The sequence below is a fragment of the Thunnus albacares genome, chromosome 13, assembly GCF_914725855.1.
Source record: "Thunnus albacares chromosome 13, fThuAlb1.1, whole genome shotgun sequence".
Taxonomy (NCBI): Eukaryota; Metazoa; Chordata; class Actinopteri; order Scombriformes; family Scombridae; genus Thunnus; species Thunnus albacares.
In genome coordinates this window covers 26,256,518-26,280,741 of record NC_058118.1, presented here as the reverse complement: position 1 = coordinate 26,280,741, position 24,224 = coordinate 26,256,518, and the positions used below count along the sequence as shown (strand labels likewise).

At 40.6% G+C, this 24,224-nt stretch overlaps 2 protein-coding genes across 7 annotated transcripts in view; one reads left to right on the top strand and one right to left on the bottom strand.

Annotated features, from left to right (window-relative positions):
• Positions 1–595: 595 nt before the first annotated feature.
• On the top strand, positions 596–19,755 carry dtx2 (deltex 2, E3 ubiquitin ligase). Of its 2 annotated transcripts, XM_044370299.1 has the most exons (9): positions 596–1,222; positions 1,925–2,513; positions 3,655–3,713; positions 8,218–8,475; positions 10,347–10,414; positions 10,658–10,825; positions 11,675–11,836; positions 15,334–15,423; positions 17,579–19,755. In XM_044370299.1, exons 1-9 carry the CDS (start codon positions 913–915, stop codon positions 17,837–17,839), a joined length of 1,965 nt encoding a protein of 654 aa, XP_044226234.1. In that variant the 5' UTR covers positions 596–912; the 3' UTR covers positions 17,840–19,755. The 2 variants fall into 2 exon arrangements, with proteins under 2 accessions (XP_044226234.1, XP_044226235.1); XM_044370300.1 differs by lacking the exon at positions 8,218–8,475 and having other exon boundaries at positions 597–1,222.
• A 2,837-nt stretch (positions 19,756–22,592) lies between these two features.
• The window catches only part of gtf2ird1 (GTF2I repeat domain containing 1), a 37,488-nt gene continuing 35,856 nt past the window's right edge, over positions 22,593–24,224 (bottom strand). For all 5 annotated transcript variants that reach the window (XM_044371523.1, XM_044371524.1, XM_044371520.1 and 2 more), the window contains exon 27: positions 22,593–23,555. In XM_044371523.1, the coding sequence (XP_044227458.1) occupies positions 23,487–23,555 (69 nt within the window). In that variant the 3' untranslated portion in view covers positions 22,593–23,486. The remainder of the gene's footprint in view (positions 23,556–24,224) is intronic.

Here is a 24,224-nt window from a genome sequence, read left to right as displayed (position 1 = left end):
GTTTGTGCAATGACTCTCCTCTGTGTCCCGAGAGGGGATCCCTCTGGCAGTGAAGACAGACTTTTATTTTAGTTTATTAAATTGTCCATCACATCCAGGTATCAATATTTAGCCCACTCATTCCATCCATGGACAATTATGCACCTTACCACTGTAGCAATATCCACTTGACCATTCTATTCTTTCTGTTCTATTTATTTGTTTATTTTTATATTTGAATTAGTCTATTTAGTTAATGTATATAATTTAGCCTTTAATTACATTTGTTTCTTTTACTTTTTTTCCTCATTGTTTATTACCACATTGTTGGCTGCTGTAACATTTTAATTTCCCTTTAGGATTCATAATGTATCTACTGGTATCTATACATCTTATAAAGCATTACACAGTTAAGGTAAAAAAAAAAAATCCAGAACAGTGTAAAGAGACATGTAAATTCAAAATCAATATCATATAACTGCCTTAACTCTGGAAACTAAGATCTCGTAGCTCTAATGTGCGTTTATCTGGAGCTTTGTTGCATGTATGTTTAACAGCCTTAAAAAGTTCCCACTTTGGTTGACTCCCATAAACGTAGCTTGAGTTGCGATATTCCCGATCGTCCTTGAAGGCAGCAGTTGATGAGGAAGGCACCCTGGCAACGCTGTCACAAAGCTAACGTTAACGGTATCCGTGTACTCTCCAGCCTCTGCTTTGTCAACATGCACTTAAATGGTAATCTAGGTTATCTACCATTTAATCTTCACTTCGCAGCTTCCTCAAAAGCTTGTTAACAAATGTGTAATGGAATTTCTTTTTAACGAGCCAAGCTAGCCTAGCTAGCAGACTTTTTCTTCGTCGTAGCTACAATCAATTGGACCAGCTAACCAGAACGAGTTGTTGTTAGCGTTAGCTTGAGCTAGCTCGGTGAATATGGCGATTGTCTCAGGCTCCTGTGCCAGGGTAAACGGCTCAAGAAATGGGCCCTCTGTGTCAGCGACGCCGTCTGGATCCGTTGGACAATCTCAGCCCATGATAGCGGTGTGGGAATGGCAGGATGACCTGGGCTATTGGCGGCCTTACAGCGGCCAAGTGAGCGCCTACATCGAGCGGTGCCTGTCACCGCGGGGACATAGAGGAGGAGGACCCGGCTCAACGAGCATCTGCCTCGGACAATCAGACCCCAGTCTGTCGCCCTATCTCATCGACATACCAAGCTTGAAACAGTTTCGGCAGGACACAGGTGAGACTATTTAACACTGTATGACATTTAATACCTCTGCCTTAATGCACATTTGTAATATTTCTTAAAGTTATGCCTCGAAACCTTAACAGAGAGGCCCGGTTAACAGATAACGCTAAGTTAGCTGCTTAGCCTTAGCGTTAGTTTACGGATCGCTGTTGTTTTGATCGGAGTGTTGACATACCTGCAGTCCAAGATAAGCCAGGTACTAAGGATAAAGTTGTCGGGTTAAAACAATCCAATTAAATGCGTTAGTATCAGTTAATGTTGTATGACTTGTCCACAGAACCCTGCTATGAGTCGTCATATTGTTGACGCTTGTGACATTAGCATATTGTTATGCTACTTTGTGTTTGGCTGAATCGTTGTAGTTTGAATGGAGGGTTAACAGAGCTTTTAAATTAACAGTGACTAAAAACTTAGTAGTGTGTAGCTGTTGCCAAACAATGATTAAGAAGTGCTTTTCAAATAAGACCATAATACAGCAGCTTTACCCAAATAACTGAACTGACTGCCATGAAGGATAAGCTTCCACCAAGGCAAGGATTATGTTGTTTACATGCTTGTCATCTATAAAGATGGGTTCCCAACTGTTAGACTTGTTCTGGCTGAAAATGTATGTTTGTTTTGCCTTATGAGGCTTGTATAATGCAGCTTTAATGTAGTTTATTAATAGACAATATATATTTTTTTAATTTTCAGGAAAGACACGGTCAGTACGTCGGTCCCTGTTCGCCCAGTCCTCAGGCCTCGGCAGTGGTGTTTACTGGGAATGGGCCAACGATGAAGGCGGATGGACTCCATATGAAACTCGAACCTCTATCCTTTTGGAGCACAGCTACCAGGCCCGACAAGGCACGGCAGACCTGGGCCCTCACGGATACAATTACATAGTGGATCTCACATCTCTCGCCCAAGTGAACAAATCCTCTGGCTTCAGGCGGCAGGTGCGACGGCAGTGTAACCTACCCTACCCGCTCGCTTCCTTCGGCCCCCCGGCCATCCCCTCAGGCCCAGCCTGCTCCTGCCAGCAGTGTTTGAGCCACAGCAGCACAGGGCCCATGCCCAGCCGTTCACGACACTCCTTTTCGTCAGGCAGTCTGAACCGGCCCAGCCTTCAAGGGACAGGGAGGGCTGCAGCCGCTCACCCTACTTCTGTGTACTCGCCGTACCCCAGGAGACCTCTCTCTGTTGGGGGCATGTCCTGGGGCAGCCCTTGGCCACCACCCACCTCTGGTAGTCAACTGTCTGCACCACTTCTGACCGGCTCTACCAGTGCCAATGGTTTAAGGTTAGTATCTAACATTTGTGATTTTTGTTTGCTGTTTAATGCAGACGTGTAAAACAGCAGCAGTAAGGTGTTGCTGGCTCAGTTAGCCGTCTGCATGCCTGACACCCCTCTCTACCCTTCCCTCCCCTTCTACTTGTTTTTCCTGTCTTTCTCCACTTTGACCTATCCAGTAAAACAGGAATGAGAAAAAAAAAATGTCTGTAGCCCCAGCCCTGTTGTAGTATGTTTGTTTTGGCTCAGTCCCTGTGACTCTCGTCTGTGTCATCTCCAGGCTTCCTTCTTCTCTGTTCCTAATGGCACAGAAAATGACTCGCACAGACACATTGCTTACTTAAATGGTATAATGAATATGCAGGTCACTGACTGTTTCTCTTGGCTCCATTTTTCTTTCGCATTAAGTTTCATTTCGTTCATACTCAGCCACTGGAAATTAATAATAGTGTAGCAAAATGCTGGATGCTCTTTCGCACAGTACACACTCAGGTCTGTGTTATGAACTCATCCTCCTCGTTTTTGCAGTGATTGCTCACACCTCTCAATGATTACTCTGGAGGCTGCTGCTATTAAGAATAGATAACCACGTTATGTTGTCTTACAGCGTAATAGAGTTCCGCCTATTTAGCATTTTTTAAATTTTTTTTTATGACCCAGTTATAATCAGTGAAGGTATACTTACGGTTTAATAATGAAACATTTTCTTCAGTATACTGACAGTTGTTCGTGTTTTTTCTGGAGGGCTGTTTTTCACAGTGAAGAAATTTGTTAAGCGCATATTCATCAATATATCGGCTGTTGAGTCACGCTCCCTTGTTGCACAATGCACATACAGTCAATGTTGAGTTTTTGTTAATCAATCTCAGGCCCTCTTAGTCATTCAACTGTCAGCCAATCTTTAGACGGTCGTTTTTTTTTTTCCAGCTACTTAAGGAAAATTAAATAAACCTTTGCGGTTAATTTACAAGCAGGTTTTATTTTCTTGTCTTGATCAGGTGCCAAAGCTACTCCTAATTTCCCCCACACTTAAATACTGTCGTTCTCTGAAGTGGATTGGAAATAGTCTCGCGTTTTGTTCATCCTGCTCGGGTTCATTGTTGCTGTTTTTGCTGACTGGATGTCTCTGTCCTTGTTTCCTGTCCTGTAGTGTTCCTTCCATCTCTGTGCAGCTGAATGGATCCACCAGCGTGAGCTCTGCCCTGGCAGGTAAACGGGTCACTAACCATCCATCCTGACTCTTACCTCTGCTCACTCTGTTATGCACCATACTTTGGAGTTAGCTGCAGGTTTTAGTCAGTGTCTTTTTTTTTTTAAATTTTTAAATATAATAGCAGTTTATGTGCCACTCCTCTGCATTTGTCTTGTGAGTGTCAGTCTGTTTAGGAATAACATGTCAAAAAAAGCAGGAAAGAGACGGTTTAAAAATAAAAGTGAACACACCCAGAATGTTACGCAAAGTTGAAAAGTGTACAAACAAAAAGAGTGGTGGAATAAATGTCCCTTTTATTGTTTAAACTGTCACAAAGAGGTTTCCATTCAAAGCGAAACAAAAGTGATATTATCCAGTTTGTTAGAGAAGTATACATGAAAACAGCCTCCACGTACGCTGGTTCTTATTGAGAGCTTCCTCATGCTGTGCAAAGCATTCGGCCCCTGGAAGCAAAAGCACGGTTAACTTCAGTTTTGACGCTATAAGACAGCTGCGCCTTCAGTAATTCATCCTTCTCGTCCCACAGCTCCACCCGACACTGGTTTTTATCTGATGGCTCAAGGCTAAACATCATAATAGATGAGAGTACTACTACTTGCATAACTAACAGAATACATCTTCAGAAGTGGGATACATAATTCAAACAATTAGCATTTCTGACATTTAATTTTAATGTGAAAAATAAAATAAATGATTAAGCAGTAAAAATCTTGATAAATCGTTAATTAGTATTGTCACTAACATTACTGTATTTTCTATTGTGGCAAAATAGGAGCCACCAACAACCGGTTGCACCAACAGCAGCACTTCTCATTCTGACTCACAGGAAGTTGAATGTTTCACATGTTTTATTGTGTGATAAACGTTTCACAAACATTCACAAACATGTCAGGACTACCTTCTTTTGCAAAGACTTATACGGGTCTCAAACTGGATTTCCAAAATCAAAATTCCTGACAAATGCATCAAAATCAATGTGTATTATGGCATTTTTCCTCTTCTCACTATTTTCTTGCATGCTGTGCCATATACGTATGTAGACTTATACTGTTGCTTTCATAAGAAATTCTTCTAATTGTGTTGTTGTGAGCACACACACTTGCTTGAAGCTTCGTAGAGTTTTCTATCATTTTTATATATATATATATATATATATATATATATATATATATTTTAATTTTGTAATTGCACACAGCTAACTAGTGTCAATATTATGCAAAGTCAGTTTTCGTAATTCAATTATATTAAAATGTCAGTCAGGTCTGATGAAAAGTTCAGTGTAATTCAGGATAATTTATCCATTATGTGCTAATATGATATGAGCTATTTGAAGAACAGAAACACACAGGATTTCCAATTATACATATTTTATAAGATGAATATTAGTAGTTCATTTTTACATATTTATTTTAGTTATTTTGCTAATGGCATACCTGAGAATATTATATTAGCTCAGGATGACAAGCGACTCGAAGGAATGACAGCAAAAAAAGAGATTTAAAAAATAAAAGATTCATTCAAGAGTGAAAAGATTTGTGCCAACAGGATTTGAGTGAAGTGACTTCTACACAGCAGGTGTTCGGATTTCAGTTTTATAATTTTGAAGCATCTTATGTTTGAAATTCATGCATACAAGGCCATTGCAGTTGTCTTTCAGAGTTTCACACGTGTCATTTATTAACACCATTTAATGACACATGGTGCCCTTTTTGGTGCTTTAATGTCTCTTGAAATTGTGTAATTGAGTGTAATATATATATATATATAATGTATATATGTGAGCAGGCTGAAATATAGCTGGCAGGCAAGTTGTAATTGTCATAAAACGGTTAAATTGACATGCAAGGTGAGTCCTCTCTCTGTTGTTTTTTCCCGCTGCACTCTTCTAAAATTATAACTCTAATTATAAGTGTTTCTTGGCCGTGATAAGCTGCATGAATCAATACAATCAGCTTGCAGGAAGCTAGTGGACCATAACCTCATTAATGAAAGCACTGTGCCGTTACTTTGGATGAATCGTTCAAAATAGAAGGTCACTCATGTGGTGTCTTGTGCAAATGCACGGCTTTAATGATCATTAGTCATTAATGAACATTTATGGTAATCAGCACTTTAAACCTTTTTACCTGCACAGTAAATACTATTGTCTCCATTGCTGTAGGAGGTAGGACGTACATGTAAAAAAACACAAATTTCACTTCTCTTAGCTCAGTTTGCATTAGCTTGAGTCAACGTTGTCATAAATGGATGTAAACCAACATTAATTGTAGGTGACTGGATCAGCGTTTCAGAGGTGTATCTGTTTAAATGGCTGTGTCGCTTACTGGGCTCTTTGGTTTTTCTTCCTATTTTCAAACTGGAAAATATGTGTAGTTTTTTTATCAGCTAACATTAGCCACCACGGGCTACTTGTCATGCAAGACCAAGTAAGGCTGTAGCTGCAAAACCCCCCCCGAGTGTGTTGAAGTAAGCAAGAGGCTGTTTTTATATTCGTATCAGAGTGAATGTGCTGTTATTTCAGATGTACAGACATAGTGTTGCTTTACATAAATGATGCTTAATCTTACATCCGCAGTGTCTAATCTGCATTTCCGAGCTGTTTGTAAGGATTGTTGTTGTCATCATAAAAACCATTCCCCATAGTTTGTTGATTGACTTTCAGCTTCTGGGCACCATCAGTTCTCAGTGGATCTTTTCCAGACTCCCGAGATTTCTTGTGGTTCACACTTAGCTTGTGAGATTTAGGTTTACAGCAACAGTCCTGGTTATGATTTTCTATATTTTTCTAGTTGTCAACAGATCTCATGTGCAGAGCCAAACCAACAATGTCAACAATGATCTAAGAGTATTGTTTGTGTATCCAAAGTCTGATAGGGCTGGGTGATCTCATCCTGATAATGATACCTCTTATCCCAACATACATTTTAATGAAATGAATAAATAGCCGGTCCATCTTTTGCACGGATTAAACTACTCTTCTTGGCTTTTTACTTGCGAAGCGTTTATTGCACTTACAGTAACATAACGAGCGTAGTCGTCGTCAAATTGAGTACTTCACCTGGTTCACTGTCTCTCCTGTGTGTGCAGCACACACACGGAGGGTTCAGCCCCGCACACGGTGAACCGTAGAGAGCAGAGGAGAGTAACATGACCATAAATGACAGCAAAACGCAGCAGAGACTCTCACACTAAGCTAAAATTAAACAAGTGCTGGTAAAGAACATAAATAAAAACAGTCTCTGCATTTATAGTCAGTGTCTCGCTGCTTCTCTCCTCTCCTCTGATCTCTCTCAGTGTGGTCGGGGCTGAGTCCTCCGCGTGTGTGCAGTGCAGAGACAGAAAACTATACTTGTTACTTTACTGTAAGTGCAATAAAAGCTTCACGAGTAAAAAAAGAAGAGTAATCTAGCAATGTAATCCATGCAAAAGATGTACAGACTCCAAATGATGAAAAACATTGCCGTAAAGAATGTGATTTGCGTCACAACAAAATAAATGATAGAGCATAATATGAAACGATAGACGTTTTTCTGTCATTTCATATTATTCTATATCGATACATATTGTCATATCGCATAGCCTCAGTCTGTATCTTATTCCTGTGTGCCTTAGACCTCTGTCGTTGTCCAAAAACTATTTAAAACTCGTCAATCAGCTACACCGTTGCACTGAATGACCGGTTCCTTCATCATGAAGAGTTTGGTCATGTTAGTTAGTTTAGAAACGGCTACAAAGACTAATAACGACATCAACAAGTTTTCAGTCTCCAGAGAGTAGTTCGTACTACGTTATACAAAGTAAAGTCTATGAGACGTAGCACAACAAGCTAACGAAGCACAGTGAACGGAACCGCGTTCCCTCACATGCTCAGTTGTGTGTGTGTGTCTGGAGACTGAAAACGTGATCACTGTTATTAGTCTTAAGAGCAGTTTCTAAACAAACTAACGTGACCAAACTCTTCGTGGTGAAGGAACATGTCACCCTGTGCAGCGGTGTGGCTCGCTTGTGTTTCTTAATAGTTTTTGGACAACAATGGAGGTCTACGGCACACAGGAATGAGATATATCAGGCTTTGGATACAGACGCAATACTTCTAAGTGGGATCAATTCATTGTTGGTTTGGTTCTGCACATGAGATTTGTTGACAGTAAGAAAAATATAGAAAATTGCCAGCCTTTTCTTTTAATAAATGAATAAAAAAAAAAAAGGGGACAGAAGAACTCTGGTTCATAGTCGAGACATAAACCAGGGCCACATGTTAAACATGATCAGTTTGGTTGTAATTTAAAACTTCTGATGCTGTCGGACTCCAATGTTTTGTGTATGTGGGTATGAAAGAGGGTCGTAGTGGAAGCATCAGTTGCCGCTACATTTCTCATACCTTTGATTTGTTCCTTTCTACTCCTGCATATCTCCACTTGCTCTCAACCCTCACCTGCCCCGCCCTGCCTCAACCCCACCCCACCCCACCCCACCCTACCCTACCCTACCCCGCTCCAGGCATGGCCTCCATTTTGATGTCAGCAGTTGGACTCGGCGTGCACTTCACCACTGCCCCCCTCCCTCAGCAGCAGCAGCAGCAGCTACAGCAGCAGCAGCAGCTACAGCAGCAGCAGCAGCAGCAGCCTGCTCCTTTCTCTCTTCTTCCTCCTCTCCTCCCCCCAGCAAGCAGGCCCAGCAAGCCCCACAGCAGCAGCAGCAGCAGCAGCAGCAGCAGCAGCAGTTCAGTTAGGAGAGCAAAGAGGCAGCACAGGAGAGGTAGCTACCATGCCACCAGCCCTTCCTCCACCTCTTTTTCTCCAGTTTTTATCACCACAGGCTTGAGGAACATTTCATCCTGCATCAAGTCATTTTCATTTGTCTTCATGCGTTTATAAGGCGTGTTCACACTGCTCCACTTTGATTTTAGTTTTAAAAAAAAAAAAAGTGCTGCTGCAACTGTGGAGATCAGGCTTGCCAATTTTGCCTTAAACTCACGCTTTAAAATCAGACTGCCTGTAACAAGTCTGATTAAGCTGTCAGAGACCTTTCTGCTGCTTCCCCCTTCCAGTTTCACTCAGGTTGTTATCATCAAATCCTGCATCTCCTTAGTTATTTTTCACCTCTCAAAGATGCAAGACGCAGCACCTCTTTACAACCTTCTGAGAGGAGTCTGTAGAAATGTGAAATTGTGTGGACACTGCCTTAAGCGGTGTACATTTGTGTTTAAGTCTAAGCACATGTTCATGTACAGATGGGTGACAAAGTAAAGGAAAACTCTAAATGAACGAGTCAGGAAACATAACAAAAGCAGATGCTTCACACAGGGCACGGGGGCTCACCGAATGGTTTGATGAGTCTTAAAATTATGAGAATAATGAGCTGTGGCCTTCGCAGTCACCAGATCTTAACCCAGTTGAACACCTATGGGAGAGTTTTGGAGTACAATGTTAGATATTGCAGTCTGCCATCACATCAAAACCCTCCTTCCCAAATGAGGAATATCTGTCGGAGGAATGGTTCTTCCCTCCAGTTCAGATACTTGAAACTGTTCAGGAGACTGTTTGGTTTTCCTTTTTATTTGTCACCCATCTGTATTTAAACAGATTGTCATCTGGAAGACCATTCACTGTCTGCTTTTGTTGGAAAAAACATCTTTGAGCTGCAGCGGGTCACATTGTCACAAGCTGCTGCAGCACACATAACATTGAATCAGTTTAAATCAACCTTTGGAAAAATTGTACATGTTTGTGTCACACCATATGATCTGGCAAACTCGGTGTATTATTAGGGGGTTTGCTCATAGATAAGTTGATACTGTTTAATGACAGTATTTTGTGCTTTGGTACAACTCTGCTAGTTTGAATGGTTTTCAATGCTGTGTTCATCATCTGTGTAATAAGCTTCATTCCATTATTGCCTCCTTATTTGATTGATTCTCTTCCATCTTTGCACTGTCATGACCATAAATAACTATTCTTTCACTCTCATTATCCACCACCTCCTAACTTAAATACCTGCACTTGTAATCAACATGGGACATGTCAAACAAAAAGGGTTCTCATCTGGAAACTGATCAGTGAATATATTTTTCTTATTTCTCAGCCGGGAGAAAATAGCCAACCTCCTAACCTTTTTAAAATCTGCAATTAAACGGAGCTGTCTTGTGGAATAATCTCAAAAAAGACACCTGAAGATGAACGTTATCTCGCAGGATTGTTTCCCAAACAGACTTGACACTCACATGTGTGTGTGTGTGTGTGTGTATGTGAGAGAATATGGTAGATGTATGCAGGAAGCGACCACCGTTGCCATAGTTACATTAACGCTGTATGGTTCATTCTGTCATCATGAATTCAAATAGTCTCTGTGGCTTAATTTGTTTGCATGATTTACATAAGCTATTTCTTGATTTCAAGGGGTTTGATGAGCTGCAACATGGACACTTTTATTTGAATATGTAGCAGAGGAAGACAGAGAAGAAAGACATAGCTCATGTAGCTAAAATTAGATTTTGAATAACTAGATATTGTGAAGAAAATCCCATTTCATCTCATCTCACCACAGTATCATCTGATTTTTTTGGCTTTTTTTTTGTTTGTTTCAGCTCATTCATCACTTTGTCTTTTCTACTTTTGTCCCTCTTTCAGCCTCTGCTCAGAGACCTGAGGACGTGATTCAGCGCTATATGGAAGTAGTGGCCGGAGTGCCGGATGAGGTAAATGTTTCAGGTGTTTGCTCCCAGACGTCACAGATATAAATTGAACAAAATCTTTTATTTGTGGTCTTTTGTACCGGCAAACCAAACTTTTAAATTTTGCCACTTTGTGATGAGTAAACCAAGCAGTAGTTGACAGTGGTTCATGTCATGTAACATTCACAACATAAATACAGAAATTTCATTTGTTTGGCCTTCATTTAGTTATTGTGATTCTAAGCACTTTCCCCACGTCCCTCTCAGGACTGTATTATCTGCATGGATCAACTGTCCAATCCATCCGGCTACGAGACGCCGTCAACAGATGAGGGAGGCCAGAGCATCCTGCCAGACACTGTGGGGAAATTCATCAAATGCGGACACACCCTGCACATGCTCTGTATGCTGGCCATGTACAACAACGGAACAAAGGTACAGAGCTATCATCAACTGAGTGGCAACTGTTGTTTTTATTTTGTGAAAGGTACATTGTGATATAATGCGGTTTATAAATACAGATTGATCTGAAAAGTCTGCCTTCACCGCAACAGCAGTTTGACAAAAGTTAAAGATAAATTATGTCAAGTGTCATCCTGAAGGGGATAGTCCAACGTTTTGGGAAATATACTTTTTCACTACCACAGTTATGTCTGTGCATTTAGAATAGAGCTGCTGTGAGGAGGTAATTAGCTTATCTTAGTACAAAGACTGGAAACGGGGAGGCAGCTGCTGTTTACTTAGCAACCTCATGGCGATAACAATATGATTGCTGTTGGTCGATGATTAATAGTTACAGAACGCAACTACCCATAAAACCTCAATTTGTTTTTACTTTTCAGTTTTTATACAGATTTAACAAACAAGATATAACCTGTTAATTAGTGAGCTTAGAGGCTTACCACTGTTTTTAGTCTCCTGGCTCCAGGTTCATACCACACTGAAATGATTGAAAATTATTGGCTGATTAAAAGGTAGGAAAAGCACATTTAGACTTCTAAAACACAATGGTAACCTTTGGACAATAATTAATATTAACTTAAAGATATATGATTTGCAGTAGGTTCTTTTGCTGCCAGAATATTCTCTTCTGTTTGTATTTATTACATACAAACATGCATGACGTACTGATTGATCAGATCAGATGTGATGTGACTTGGTGAGCAGGAAGGGAAGGCAAAACAAAAGTCTCATCAGTGGATCATTGAATATTTGATCAGCACTTACCTGGTTTGTATTGATCGGTCCGGTTTAAATGGCTCTCTGGTTGTGTTTTCTCCTCAGGATGGCAGTCTGCAGTGCCCCTCGTGTAAGACAATCTACGGAGAGAAGACCGGCACCCAGCCCAAAGGCAAAATGGAAATTTACAGTGTTGCCCAGTCTCTGCCGGGCCACCCAGACTGTGGCACCATTCAGATCATCTACAGCATACCACCTGGCATACAGGTACCTCTGCGCTCTGTGTTACCACTCTGTCATGAATGTGCATTGTATTATTGAGGGGGTTGTACCGGGTCTGAATAGTGAAACCAATGCGGAAGTGCCGTAAACCTGCATTCTTTCTAATGGCCAGCAGGGGGCGACTCCACTGGCTCCAACAAGTCTGACTATATAAAAGTCTATGAGAAAATGACCCTACTTCTGACTTGACTCATTACCTCAGTAAACATTTTCTTAATGAGTTATGGTCTCAATAGCTAGCAGGGCTCGAGCTTAATGACCTCTTGTTGTCCTAAGGCTGATTAAAAAATTAAAAAATAGGATCAGGGAGGATATAAATTAATTTTAGGACGAATTTGGGACGAGAGATGGAAAAAAAAACTGTTAACTTTACAATGAACAGCGATTAAACATTTTGTGTAGCACACTGTTCTGATTAAACCTCCTTGACGACATATACACACACACACACACACGCACAAACGTCACTAAGAAATGTTAGCTAGACCCGAGACGTAGCTACATGTCTCCCACCTGCTGCAGCTTCAGTCTGAACAGCCAGAGCACTGTGTTTGTGTGCTGCAATGTCCAGCTTGAAATCCTCCCACAGTTCCACAATTTCTCTTCCTGAACACAAAAGAAAACAGACAGGCATGTGCTACATAGTGTGTCTGTGTTTGTGTGTGTGTGTGTGTATGTGTGTGTGTGGCTAGATCACTGGAGTGTTCCAGCGATCTTCAGTTCTTTGGTTGGTTATTTGAGTCCCAAAAATCAGAGCTTACAGTAAGATTAAAGTGGCCCCAGCTAGTCTCTGTGGATGACTGGCTCCAAAAGGTGAGTTATGATCATAGACTGTAAAAAAAAATATGGACATAGCAACTGTGACGCCACCATTGGTTTCTGAAGAACTGTTTTGAAAAATGCCAAGCGAGTGCACGGCGATTTACGTCTTTGTACTCCCTCATGGCAGGGTTGTACAGCTCTGGGAAGGTCATCACGGTGGGGATGAGTCTCTCCTCCATCTTCACACTTCCTTGGTAAACAATAGAATGCTACATTGCTACAGGACATGGTAAACAAGGTTCTTCTTCTCGTGGGCGTCTTCAGTCTAATCGTAGGGTTGGGTTGCATTCCGGCAGAAGGTGACTCTGGTTCAACTTTTTGCCAGACGATGGCTGTGTTTTTTTGCTGAGCCCTATGTCTCCTATGGGAGGGCTGCTGTTTTTCACACATCGCTGGATTTGGTCAGAACATGGCCTAAGGCTGAATTCAAATCAAATCAGCTGTTGTGGTGAAAACGCCAGCCCTCCCATTCATTTTAATGGGGGTAGTGTGTTTAGGCTGCAGGGCTGGGGGCTGCAGAGGTGCCGCAGCAGCCTGCGGCGAGAAAGTTGAACCAAAAATCAGCTTTTGGAGAAACGCAACCTGATGTCATGCTGTGGTGGCCAATCACAGCCGGAGATCAGACTGATACAACGCTGCTATGAGGGACAACAAAGACGTTTCTAGGAAGAGGGGAGGATCCCTGCTGTGTGCAGGATGTTGGGTAGATAGTCTGGTGAGTGAGAAGTTTGGAAATCTCACTGATGTGGTGTTGGTCAGCATCCCTGGGGGGTTCAAGTAAGAGCTGCTCCTGTTGCTTGAGTATTTGCAATCAAAACATGGGGGGGGCTTTCCCTTACAGACAATTAGTTATGTTTTCGTTGAGTTTGATGTGACTTCCACCTGTCGAATCTACAAGCGGAAAGCTGCAGCGGTTCTTCTACTAGGAACAGTATGACTCATTGAAATGTAGTCTGTCACACCAACTACAGTATTGGCCTGAATACAAGACTATATTTTTTTCTAGAAATTGTGTTTGGAAAAAGTGGGGGTCATATAATAGAGGACAAAACTATTGACAACATATTCACATCATCAGATTTTCTTTTTGACTGGAGAAAGTACCGGTGTAACATCAGCTCCTACAGAGTGTTGCATCATGGGTTGTTTGCAACTTTGATGTTGCTAGGCTGCAGGTAAGTGTATAGTCTTCTTTTTTAACTTTATTTTTTTATTTATTTAACTTTGGTACAACAGGACAGAAATTACAAAAGCCACAAAAATTATAACAACACAACACACAAAACCTGCCCATGACCCAACCTTGCCCAACTCAAATCATAAACACAAAAAAAAAGAAGAAAAGAAAGAGAAGGTAAGCATCTTTTAGTTAGTCACCTAAAGGAGTTTCTGATGACTCGTGTACAGGATGAAAAGGAACTGTAAAGCCTCTCCCAATGTTTGTAGAAACAGACTGGATACCAAATCATCTGACAAGCTGCCAAGAATTACTGTTGTCAAAAAATGTTGTGAATGGGAGCATTAAAGATAATCGTAAGACTCAAGTGGTCTTATTTGGTCCCTTCAACTCCATTGGGGGTATAGCTAGTCACTTAGGGCCCCTGGTGTCTAACCTTCATGCTCATGCCAGAAATCTTCATGTCATCTTCAATCCAGCTTTAAAATTTGACAAACAAATTAACACTGTTGTGAAAGGTTGTTTTTTTTCAGCTAAGAAATATCACCAAACTCAAGCTGTTCCTCTCATTTAATGACCTGAAGATTGTCACAAATGCTGTTATTTCCTGTTGGCTGGGTTACTGCAATGCTCTTTATTTGGGAATTAGCCAGTCATCCTTGTCTCGCTTGCAGCTGGTGCAGAATGATGCTACTAGACTACTAACTGGTACCAGGGAAAGAGACAGCATCACACCTGTATTGTCGTCCCTGCATTGGCTACCGGGCAACTATAGGACTGAGTTTAAGGCGCTATTATTTGTTTTTAAAGCTTTACACAGCCTGGCGCCCCAGTACATCTCTGAGCTCCTCTGCCCCCTTTCCAACCCCAGATATCTCAAATCCTCAGACCAAATGCTCCTGGCTGTCTCTTGATCGAGGCTAAGGGCGAGCGTGCGTCCGCAGTAGCCGCCCCCCAAAGCTTTGGATCAGTTCTCCATTTTCAATTAAGTGTTCCCCCTCTGTAGACACTCTAAAGGCTAAACTTAAGACACATGTTTTCTCAGGCCTTTGACTGTCCTTAAGGTGTCTGTTAATATCCTGGGTAAATTTTCCTGACAGGACTCGTCTGAAAGTAGTTTTGTATCTTTAAAAAGTTCCAAAAACAGGGTTGTCTTATATTCGGGTCAGTATGGTACATTTAAAACACAAGGTTTAAAGAGGGAAGTTAAACATAAGAAAGTGACCTGAGGAAAAACTGCAGTCGGGACACACTCCTAACTTACATTGTCTTGGGAAAACCCTAATGTCTTTCTGTGTCTTGCTGTGACCACGAGTGAGGATAAACTGCAGCAGAGTTACAAGAATCAGATTTGTATTGAGCTTTTTCTCTACTGTTAATAATCTACTAAAGCACCATTATTAGATTATTTTACTTTTCCAATTGTACTCTAATATTAAAGTTTATATCTTTCCATTAATCATTTTGTGTCCTCCTACACCAGGGCCCGGAGCATCCCAATCCCGGACAGCCGTACACCTGTAGAGGCTTCCCTCGCTTCTGTTTTCTACCAGACAACGACAAGGGCAGGAAGGTAAAAAAGCAACACATTTTTACATCTCACAGCAAGGCCTGAATCTTGTGTACAGTGTAAACCTATCACACATGTACAGAATTTACCAGATTACCAATTCCACAGTCTATTAATGGCTGGTGCGCAAAATTCAGAAAAAATTGTGCTCCTGCTGCCTCATTTTTCCTCAATCACACATCTGCTTCAAACCATCCACCACGTTGCTGCCCTGAAAGAAATATCGGTTACTAACGTGTTCACCGCTGACTGACGTTTACATTTGCAATCAATCAAAGCCCACATGGCAGACATCAAAGCTATTATAAGTCTTTTAATCTTATTAACGCAGCAATTATTTCCAAAATGACTGCCCGCACAGTTATTAGAGGGTCTGAATTTAGCTATAGACCATAATGACTTGTTGAAGAAAATGAATGACTTGGTATTTCTAGAGAGAAGTTGACACTTTTTGAATGGGAGTCAATTGGAGCCAGCATTTAGTGGCTGTTGGTGGTACTGCACTTTAAGGTACTTACCCAGCGCTGTGATAGTTGCCGCTTGGATGATGCTGACCGAGACACTAAGGTAGACAACACACAGTCAGCAGCATCAGTATCTAGATACATGTTGAATCCTCTGAGAGGGAGAGACACACACCTCTAGCATTTTGGGATTCATGGGATTTACACCCTCCCACAGGTGAAAAACAATCAGTCACATGATTCCCTCCACAGAGGTAAGAGGAAAAAGACACATCAGACACATGCTGTAAAGCTCAGCATCTTGTATACAAGACTCTATATAATGCTCTTTCAGGATTGTAGTGTGTCACCGTGATTAAATTAAGAACATTTTGTGTTGATTATAAAGTTCTGTTGTTTCCATGGTGAATTAGTAGCTAATTTACTGCTGGTTGGTAAATGCAGCTGTACACTTTAGCTCCCCTAAATAATCTCTGATGTAATACACTAATGGAAAATTGGATTAAATTATTCCAGTTGTAGTTTATCTGCGCCTCAGACTGTTTTCCATCATCAACATCCCCGGTGTGATGTTCTCTCTGTCACAGCACGGATTGAGATAATGGAAATATCCCAAATCGGACACACAGCCTGATCCACTGTTTTTATACGAAGGTGACAGTTCAGTAAAGAGTAGGAGCTTTTTATTTGTTAAAATCAGAACACCGTTCATTTCCATGAGTCAGGCGGGCCTATCTGTCGTGATTAACTGCAGTTACATAATCCTATTTTAGCTAAATTGGTTTGTCTGTAGACTGTTAAATGTGTATCCGGCCTCTAATGACAGCTGCCAGCACTTTATGCTTCCTGCTGACAACACAGTCAGTTGAGCTGGACTGAGCAGTAGTTAAGAAGTCAAACCAACTTCTTTAAGTTTTTCATCATGACGTTGCATACAAAGCTTGTATACTCACAGCAACTCAAACCATGTTATATATGTTGTCTCATTTTATGAGGTATGTAGCTGATGTGAACACAAAGCACCAACAGTTGCTTTCATTATCGATTATTCAGACTACTAGTTTCTCAATCAATTATTTGTGTAGTAGCTATTTGTCCATGATAGACATCAAACTGGAAAACAGCCACTGATGCACCATAGGGATGTAAAATAAAAATAACTATAAAAAAACTATAAAATAACTATTTTCTCTTTAGTAATCCACCAGGAATGTGTGTTTGCATGTATGTAACCATGTATGTAAAGTTGAACCTTTGTTGCTAGACAACGCTGTGTTGTTTTGTTGGAGCTTTCTGCCACGGTACCCTCACTGTATCAACGCACTGGATCCATTTAACTGAATGAAGAGCTGTCTAAAGCCCAAGACGGCATCTTCAAATTGCTTGTTTTGTCATTTACTGACAGTTTACTGTCATGTAAGACAAAGAAAAGCAGCAAATCTTCCTATGCGAGAAGCTGGAACCAGAGAATGTTTTTGCTAGAAAAGAGGACTTCAATGATTAAAAGATGATCAAAATAGTTGCCTTTTAATTTTCTGTCAACTGTTTCAGCTTTGAAATATATACAGCACCAGTCAAACGTTTGGACACACTTTCTCGTTCAAGTGAATAGGAAGGTGTGACCAAACTTTGTGGGACTTTGGGTTTTTGAGTAGAGCTCAGTAACATCTGCTGCTTGTCTCTGTGTTGGAAAGGTGCTGGAGCTGCTGAAGGTGGCGTGGATGCGCCGCCTCATCTTCACCGTGGGAACGTCCAGCACCACCGGAGAGCCCGACACAGTGGTGTGGAACGGGATCCACCACAAAACCGAGATGATGTCCAACCTGTCGGGCCACGGCTACCCCGACCCCAACTATTTGGACAATGTTCTGTCTGAGCTGGCCTCTCAGGGCGTGACAGAGGACTGCCTCAAACCCCCAGGTGGCGGCGTCGGCGGCAGTAGCAGCAGCAGCTAGGTCACAGCTCTGAGCTTCACACACTTCCACTCACTGCTGACCACCGAGTTAACCCTTCAACATCCACCTCTTTGCCAGCTGGACTTCCTGCAACCTCCGTCTGTTATTAAGTTCATGTCAGCATCCGCCTAAATCTCAATGAATGAGCGAAGGGGAGAAGTGAGTCGAGTAAAGGTTTCTCTGGAAGGGTTCCTCTACATTCCTGTTCATCACGTTCTTCCAGGAAACTGAACCAAGAGGAAAATGTGGCTCCTGTTACTCTAAAGCCCCTTTCACACATGCACTGCAACCCAGAAGTTATCCGGACATTACGTGGAGGAGCTGTACATGTGAACGCTAATGTCCGAATCAGTCGGACCGGACATTAAGCGGACTTTACCCTGACAGCTCCCTAGTACAAAGTCTGTGTAATGTCTGATTGAGTCCATATGTGAATACAGCAGGTCATTTTTCCAGAGAATTCACAGTGAGCGAGCGGGCGTATCGATGATGTTTGTATCATGCGACTGGCACGAAACCGGAACAATACAAACATCCGAGGGTGAAGGAAAAAGGGTCATTTACACAAAGACGTAATGTCGTAAAATGTCGAACTGGAGAGTCGACGTGATTTGGGGCCGGCGTCGAAATCGTCAGTGAAAGGCAAGAGACTCGGTTGTTTATGACCAAATTACAAACCGGCTATGTGACCGTGCGTACTTTTTGTGTTAGGTCCTGCCCCCTGCACGCTTTACCCTGCCACCACCCCTCGCCTAAAACCAAACTGGAGTATTTCCAGTAGGTGAGAACACGTCCGACACGGAAAATCTCCTGTTTCGTGAGCTGCATGTGTGAAAAGGGCAACTCCGGACAACGTCCAGACCCGATCCTCCAGACGTTGTCCGGAGTTCATATTAGAAAACAGCTTAAGCCTCTTTTATCAAACCTCCACTCCAAACTGTGTTTTTGTTTTGTTTTTTTCTGTTTTTCCATCAAGAGACTCATCCGTATCCCCTTGTCCAGTTACCATGAGAATGGCAGCTTTCACTGGGGGATGAAAATCTCATGAAGCACTTTAGTTCTGACGGTGCATTTAGCTAACATGATGTGTGATTTCCGGTAAAGGGCAGTTTACTTGTTTTCAAATTGGGAAGTTATGCAATTAAAGTGTTTCTGCTGCAAAAATGTTTGTGTTTAGCACAAAGACACACTGAAACTTCTAGTAGCAAAGTGATATTAGCCCTTTTTGATGAGAAGAGGCAAAACTTTACTGTTGTAAATAAATTAAAAAAAAAAACATGAATGAAACAAAAATGATGTTTAAAAAAAAAATGAAACAGGTTGTGTCCACAAATGCCAGTCGAGGAGAATAAAGTTGTGTATTTTTTAACATTTAACACTACTTCTAATTTGACCATCTATTGTTATATTTTAACCTGATTTGATAAGCAGATGTCTAATGCACTCACATGGTGATTTTTTTTTTTTTTTTTTAATGTTTTGTTTTATGCCTCAGGGCCTTCTGTATGCGTCGTCTCTGACATTTAATACGTTACAGTTTGTGTACGTGAGAAGGAACAAATCGTATATAGCTTGACGACCTCAATCCTTTTGTCCGCACAGATGGGACGAACTGCCGGATATAAAATAAACGAAAAGAGGAAAAAAAAAAAAAAAAAAAAAAAAGCTCTGGTTAAGAAAATTCTACATTGTGACAATCAAGGTCATCCAACTCGTCTTGATTAAACAAGACACGTGAAGCTGCGGCGAGCATGTTAATGTTCCCGCTGGCTGCGAACTCACCTCCTGTATTCACATGCATTATTCTGCTCACAGTACTGCAGCACAGTTGCCGAACTGAGTCTTGACATGTATACGAGCAAAACTGAAAAGAAAAAAAAAAAAAAGTCTGCAATAAAGAACTAATGTAAAATGAATCTTGGATCCATCTGTGACTTCAGACTTGTCTGAGTGAAAATTGACCTAATATATTAATATTTCAAGTTTTCCACCAGCTGTGGAAGGTGGTTGTAAAAAAAATATGAGTTATTAGTTTACCATTTTTAGCATTTGCTGAGGTGCTAATTAACCAAGAACGCTCCAGCGATGTTTCAGTCTGCTGATCACGGAGTTCATTCCCTCATGTGATCCTTGAATATTCAAAGATAATATCGTAATGTTTTAATCCCAGCATGCTCCTGGTCGTCTTCAGTCACCTCATATTATTTGACTGTCGTATGACCTTTCTTAGTGATCATTAGGCCTCTTGGCTCTCAGTCGATGGCTGACTGCAGCGTTACTAATGAACCATCGTGTCGTCGAGAGGCACCTTATCAATTCCTGACCTCCAGACGAGGTGAAGCAGAAAGTGAAGACTATTGTGTATTTAGAGCTGCAACGATTGATCATTGAATAATTGTTAAGTCATTTTTCAAGCAACAATACTCGTTTTCTGGTTCCAGCTTCTCAAATGGATTTTCTGTTTTCCTTTGTTCTATATGACAGTGAATTGAATATCATCGGTTAACAATTTTTCATGTCTGTCTTAAAACAACAGCCAGGAGCCCAAATCGACATTAAAACATGTTTTTCTTGCTGTTCATACTGACCATTAGTAGATCCCTTCATAATGCACTTACAATGGAAGTGATGGAGGCCAAAATCCACAGTCCTCCTTCTGTGCAAAAATGTATTTAAAAGTTTATCTGAAGCTAATATTGAAGCTTCAGCGTCCAGATGAGTCAAATCAAGTAGATATCTTTCAACTTTACATCTTTTTAGTGCCAAAGTTCCTCTTTTTGTTACTATACTTCCACCGCAGCTCAACAGGGAAACACTGTTCGAGGAAAAACAAAGAGGGAATTTGATGCTAAAAAGACTAAATATGGCAGATATCCACTTGATATGACTGACTCAGACTGTTGAAGCATCATATAAGCTTCATATAAACTTTTAAATGCAGTTCTACTGGTAGCCCCAGAGCATAATAGCTACTACCACCACCATGCTTGACAGTAGGTATGGTGTTCTTGGGGTTAAAGGCCTCACTTTCTCTCCTCCAAATATGTTTCTGGTCATTGTGGCCAAATAGCTCAATTTCTGTTTCATCTGACCACAGATATTTCCTCCAGAAGGCTTTTTCTTTGTACATGAGATCAGCAGCAAACTTCAGTCAAGCCTTAAGTGCCACTTCTAGAGCGAAGGCTTCCTTCTTGCGATGCAGCCTCTCAGCCCACGGCAATTTAAACATGCTTCACCATTTATTTGATTAACTCAGACTGCTGGAGCTTCATATTAGCGTCAGATAAACATTTAAACATATTTTTGCTGTGGATTTTGTCCTCCATCACTTCCATTGTAAATGCATTTGAAGGGGATCTTTGAATGTTCAGTATGAAGAGGAGGAACGATTGATTAAAGTGAGCAAAACAAGTCGATGTGCATGTGGTCACCTCTAAACCTATCCGTTAATCTGTTAGTCAGACAAAACAAGCAAATTGGAAACATCACTGTGACCTCTTAAGAAGTTGGGAACGCAGTCGATAATCGATAACCAACAACCTGTTGCGTGCATTTGACACAATAGATGAAACTAGAAAAAGGTGAAATTTGAGTGTGCTTGCTTTAGCTGAAAGATAGTTCATGTCATAGTGTTTAGTCATGATGATGTAATCCAGGGTAGCCTGCAGGTGTACACCGAATCCGAAAAAGATGAGTTTAATATCTCAAAAATACCATTACCTCAGGTTTTAGGTCACGCTGGACTGATGATCAGTGTGTTAAGAAGACAAAATTGCAGTTGGTTGGGAGTCACTGGGTGGCCAGTTGGAGCCGTCCTCTTTGATACATCCATAGTTGGAGCACCTCCTCAGTAATTTGAGTTGGTAATTGAGGAGGCGGAGTGAGTCAGGTGATGATTAACTAAGGATTTGCCTGAAGTCCAGGAAGCTGCATCAGTCATACATACGTCTCCAGCAGCCCAGATGCTGCAATTAAGATGAAGACATGCTTCATCTTTAGTGCAACCGCATTTATAAACAGTATATAAACAGTTAATAAATGTTTTACTACAACACAGTATAATGTAGGTGTTGGCAGATATATGTGTTTATTCATGTATTTGTTGCGAAATGTGGACCCGTATGTGGAGGCAGCTGTATGAACACATAATGAATGACAACATAGTAAAACGCACATGTAATAATATATAATGTCTTCATAGAAGTTATAATTGTTGACATTAATAAACACTTAAAAATGTCTTTATATCTGTGTAAAAATACACTACAGTGCATTATAAACCATTTATTAACTGTTTATATACTGCGCATACCTACTACAGAGGGGGACTGATTTTAAAGTGTTACCAATGTTTCCAATATAAATAAACAATTAATGAATATTAACATGGGTTTAGATGAAGAACATTACATACTGTTGAGAGAGGTTATGTTCCAAGGCTGGACTAGTTATTTACTTTAGGGTTTAGAGGTTTTCCTACTTCTGAAACAGACCTTAACGTTCTGTTTTCACTTCAGCTATTTAGTCTCATATTGATTCAAAACCAAATATTAAAAAAAAAAAACCTTGAACATTAAGTGAAGCTATCTTCCGAGTTGTTCAACAAGGCAACGTCACGACTGAACTACTGAATGAATGGTCAGATTTTATACAGTTTCCCAATTTTATGATGAAATGACTAAAGTTCGTCTGAAGTTGAGTCCCTATGGTTCTGACATCTCGATATCAAAAACAAACTCCAACGAAATGAAAGTGCAAGGCAACACATTTTATTTCAAAGGCCTAATTGGCGTTAAGGTACAGCATATTAAATATCGTTAGTCCAGAGACAGTCATTGCAGAGTAACATACCATTCTTTCCTTTACATGATACATTCAGGCTGACTTTAAATGAGATATTTTACATATTGTTAATGTGGTGCTAACATAAAAAGGCTGTTTACTGAAGGTCTCCTTTTTACTGCAGGTAACTTTAATTTCTGATGGCCTGCGCTCGCCCCAATGCCCAATTAAGACACTTCATAGCTGCTGTTTAATTGGATTGTAACGGTTACCTGTAGTTACTGAGTGACTAGAAGCGTTAGTGTTGGTGAAGTGTTAGTGTTGTGATAGTTCCCCAAGGAGCTGTATAACAGAATATTGTATTTTACATCCCTGCACATAATGTTATATTTTAATAAATATAATAAATAAAAAGTACAAATATCTGAATATTATGGAACCAGATTGCTATCAAAGACATTTTTTTTTTTTTTTGTCAGTAATACATTGCAACCACACGCAGGATCCAGCAACATGACCTCAGTGGATGGACACTTTGTAAAATGCAAGAGCAAATAACATGACTTTAGAAATGTCTTCAGCTTTGTAAAAAAACAAACAAAAAAAAAAAAACAACAATATATTACTGCCATGATGATGTAGGAGACAGAAAGCAAGTCAAGCTTTTGCCCTGCAACATTTTGATCCACATACATTCTGTTGTTCCTCAACACTCGAGCCTTCAAAGCTTTCAACTCTCTAGAGAGATCGTTTAGTCTTAGCACTCTGACAAAGTGTTAGTGTCGCATGTGGAAGAGTCATAGAATATCACTTTGACACACTCCTCCGTTTTTTTTATCCCTTTGCTGAGGTCGAGGTTGGTCCGTCAGTAATTGACTTTCCCGGGAACCTGCACATTCACGCCGCTGTAGTCCACCATGTACATGGGCCACTGCTGCAGGCACACACAGACAGACAAGAGGCAATGACAGAGGAAGTTCAGTCATAATGGTGGAAAAAAAGCTTTCTTCCATTAGTATAAACAGGTTGTTGACCTTGCCTCTCAGTTTTAATATTAGGTTTCGGGGGGTTACAGTTAAACACATTACAGCCTAAACTGGATGGAATTTACAAACCAAATTATGCTAAAAGTGTGAACTCTGAAGCTGCACTACAGTTATAGATATTAGATATTTATACTTTACCCGATGTCAACTAATATTCAATATTTCAATTGTTGAATGACTTCAAACTCATAATTATTCTAACAATCACATGAGGACGAAAGGCTTCATGTAGCATTTAAAGCATCTGTTCTTCAGTCCAACCTTTAATAGCTTCATTATGTATAACGCAGGTGTTAACAGGGCGGATATTTACGTATCATTACAGTGAAACGGTGAGTATGACATAAACTAATCCTCATAGAGGTTAGTTGTTACTGAATATTTAAATCTACTAACTGGTGAAACTGTTGTGTAGCTAACTGAACTAGCTAACTGACAGAGCTAACGTTAGCTTGCTAATATGAGCCGTTTATAAGAAGCAATGAGAAATATAGTTGACAAATCTGACCTGAAACATCATCAAAACACTGTTATATGTATTAAATAATAATGATGTA